The sequence below is a fragment of the Fopius arisanus genome, unplaced genomic scaffold, assembly GCF_000806365.1.
Source record: "Fopius arisanus strain USDA-PBARC FA_bdor unplaced genomic scaffold, ASM80636v1 scaffold00037, whole genome shotgun sequence".
In the NCBI taxonomy this organism is placed as follows: domain Eukaryota; kingdom Metazoa; phylum Arthropoda; class Insecta; order Hymenoptera; family Braconidae; genus Fopius; species Fopius arisanus.
In genome coordinates, this window is record NW_011887776.1 from 176,186 (window position 1) to 178,892 (window position 2,707).

The window sequence follows — 2,707 nt, forward strand, 5'->3', positions numbered from 1 at the left end:
TTTGGGCTGATGTATTTTTCGAAAATGTTTTACTGATTATAGCTGATCACCTGTGGCATTTTCATCGTAAAATAAAAATGTTCTTGAAATGCCATTGATAATTCGGTACTCAATCCCGATTGAAGTGGTTGAATAAAAAATAGAAGGACACAACATTTGATGATGTAATAATCTCTTGTAAGGAATTCTTGGTTTTATGGGAGAAGAAAATTGCCCTGATGACATTTCTCTATGAAATTACCTTTTCATCGTGTACTATGAGATAATGGCACTCCGCAGTTTACATACTGGGATGGCAATTAGATTTAACGCCGATGAATAATGCATGGGGTCATAAAGAGTTGCCCCTGAAATTGGTAATTCATTTGGGAGGCATGTGGTTTCGAAATCGATAGAACTTCTAAGTGACCTCAAAACAATTTTCCCAGCGAACGGGATAATCCAAGATCTATTAAAGATTTCCATGAATTTTTTTTTTATACAACCCAAATGGACTTCAAGCGTTTCACAATGCCCAATTCATTTATTCATTCAGTAGTTTTTTACGATTCGGTAGAGAAGGTCAAGGCAATATTCTCTGGTCTACTTGCAAAGCAATAAAAAATATTTTCGATCAATTCAAAACATTATAATTTTTTATAAATTTCATCTGTCGATTTCACAATTTCATTAAAGACGAGTTTGTCCAGCGGAAAAGGCCCAGATATTTCCTGTGGAAATCTCTGGGACTAATAAAAGAATAAGCAACACTCGATGGTCTTCTAACTGGTCTTTATTCTTTCACTCAAACTTTGTAAAATAATATCTCTGATTGTCAATGTTTATCATTATCCTAGCTGGGAATCGTGCCTTCCCAAGATACACAAATCGCTGATAAAACACCAGTAGAAATGCCTTCATCAACAGTCCTATACTTTCGACAACCAATTAGTACAAGAATTAATCATTCGTCGACATCCTTAAATACAAGTTTCACGAGCATAATCTCATCTTTGGATTAAAAACGCAGGGTAGGTTTGTTCTTCAAGATATGTCTGCAACAAAAATATAAAAATGTTATCAAAATGAGATAATAAACACAGAATACTAATACAAACAAATGGTAAAAAACGTACTTATCCAAGATCTCCCAGAACCTCATGAGATTCGCCCTGTCGAGATGTCTCCTAGCTCGATTAAGTTCAATGGTGGTGACAGCCCACCTGGCGACGTTAGCATCGAGTCTCATCTCGTCGTACTTTAAATGAAAGGCACAAATTTTCGAGAATATCTCGACAGGATTTCCCCCATAGGGCCACCCCTTGAACTGCCAGGCTGGTCCCATCACGAAAACAGCAACAACCCTGTCCCAATCGTCAGTGGTCAATTTACTAGGATTATCAATGATCCTGTAAGGCACAGTGAGTCCGCCATCCTTCCTCCTCTGAATAAGCATTTCACTCTCTCGTTTGCAGCCAGCAGCGCATTTCTCTTCGCTAGGAATGAACTTGAGGTCCTGGAGGATGTCCTTGGCGTTGTACATGGTGATGAGAGAGGTATTGCCACTGGGTACAACGATGATGGGTGTTTTGCTGGGCCTCTTCTTCTGTACAGCTTGTAGAGAGGCCTTGGCAGCAGAGACTGGTAGCAATCCCGATTGTGTTGGAGGGTTCTGAGTTGGTTCCTTCTTGGTCTGAGGTTTGCTGCCCTCTGTCACTGATTTTAATGTCATTCCATGGTAAGTCCCAAGTGTATCGATCTTGAAACCCTCAGTTTCCTCCTTCTGACGAACAAAACGTTCTTGATCGTATCTGCTGTAGACTGTGGGCTGTGGTAATTGCCTCAGGGGCGCTGATCTCGGCTTGTCCGTTGGTGGATGCCTTCTCCCCTCCTCCCTCACTTTCAGACTCTGCAAAATTGCAAAGACATTTTTACCGAATGTCTTTCCACTGCTCAGGAGAATCGTATCTCTCGTTCTCCACTGTCTCTCTCGTGATACAATCGTGTCGTCAGCTAAAATCACTCGCAGATCTGTTCCATTTTCAAGATCGTCGTTCTCCTTTATTGTCGTACGTTTTTTTGCTAATCTTTTGGCTTTTATGGCGGCTATTTTCTCCACTGACATCGCCTCCGAGAGGGATTTTATATTGTCAACTGTCACTGAGGACTCTTTGGGGGCGTCTAGTCTCGCTGCCAATTGCTCTTTCACTTTTTGCACATCAGTCTCCTCGTATTTTGGCTTCTTCGAGATTGGATGCTCTGGAACATCATCGGCTGATCGTTTTACCTGGCTGGGAATCTCCAGGGGAGCGGATTTGTCGATTGCCAGAGATGTCGAGGTCTCGCCATTGAGATAAGCCAGCAGATCCTTTCTGTCTGGCCTTCGCACTGGGGGAATATTCTCCGCTGCTGCCTGACGGACGTACACCGGATGTGTGAGCTGAACATTCTTCAGAAGAAATAGCAGACATTCCAGGGTGTAGTACTCCTTCGGGGCTCCGTCTTTACCAGATCTGGCGTGACAATATTATCAATTGACTGACTAATTAACCAACGTCATTTGCGTTTGAAATAAATAATTGCAAGTCGTAAGTAGGAAAATGGCATTAAAGGAGTGATAAGGAGGGAATTACCTGAATGACGCCCACAAAAATAACACTATCAAGTAAATAAATATTTAGCCACAGTGTGTCACAAGAACTTCTATAGTAACACGGAGAAACGGAAA

General features: G+C 41.6%; 2 protein-coding genes across 2 annotated transcripts in view; both read right to left on the reverse strand.

Annotated features, from left to right (window-relative positions):
* Positions 1-756: 756 nt before the first annotated feature.
* Positions 757-2,492, reverse strand: LOC105266223 (parafibromin; the record flags this gene model as incomplete). The annotated part of the gene is given in 2 exon segments (XM_011304187.1): positions 757-1,034; positions 1,116-2,492. Coding segments are annotated over 2 exon segments (1,414 nt in total), but the record flags the coding sequence as incomplete, so codon positions are not given.
* Positions 2,493-2,608: 116 nt separating this feature from the next.
* The window catches only part of LOC105266360 (parafibromin-like), a 1,998-nt gene continuing 1,899 nt past the window's right edge, over positions 2,609-2,707 (reverse strand). The window contains exon 3 of the mRNA XM_011304472.1: positions 2,609-2,612. Coding sequence (XP_011302774.1) covers positions 2,609-2,612 — 4 coding nt within the window. The remainder of the gene's footprint in view (positions 2,613-2,707) is intronic.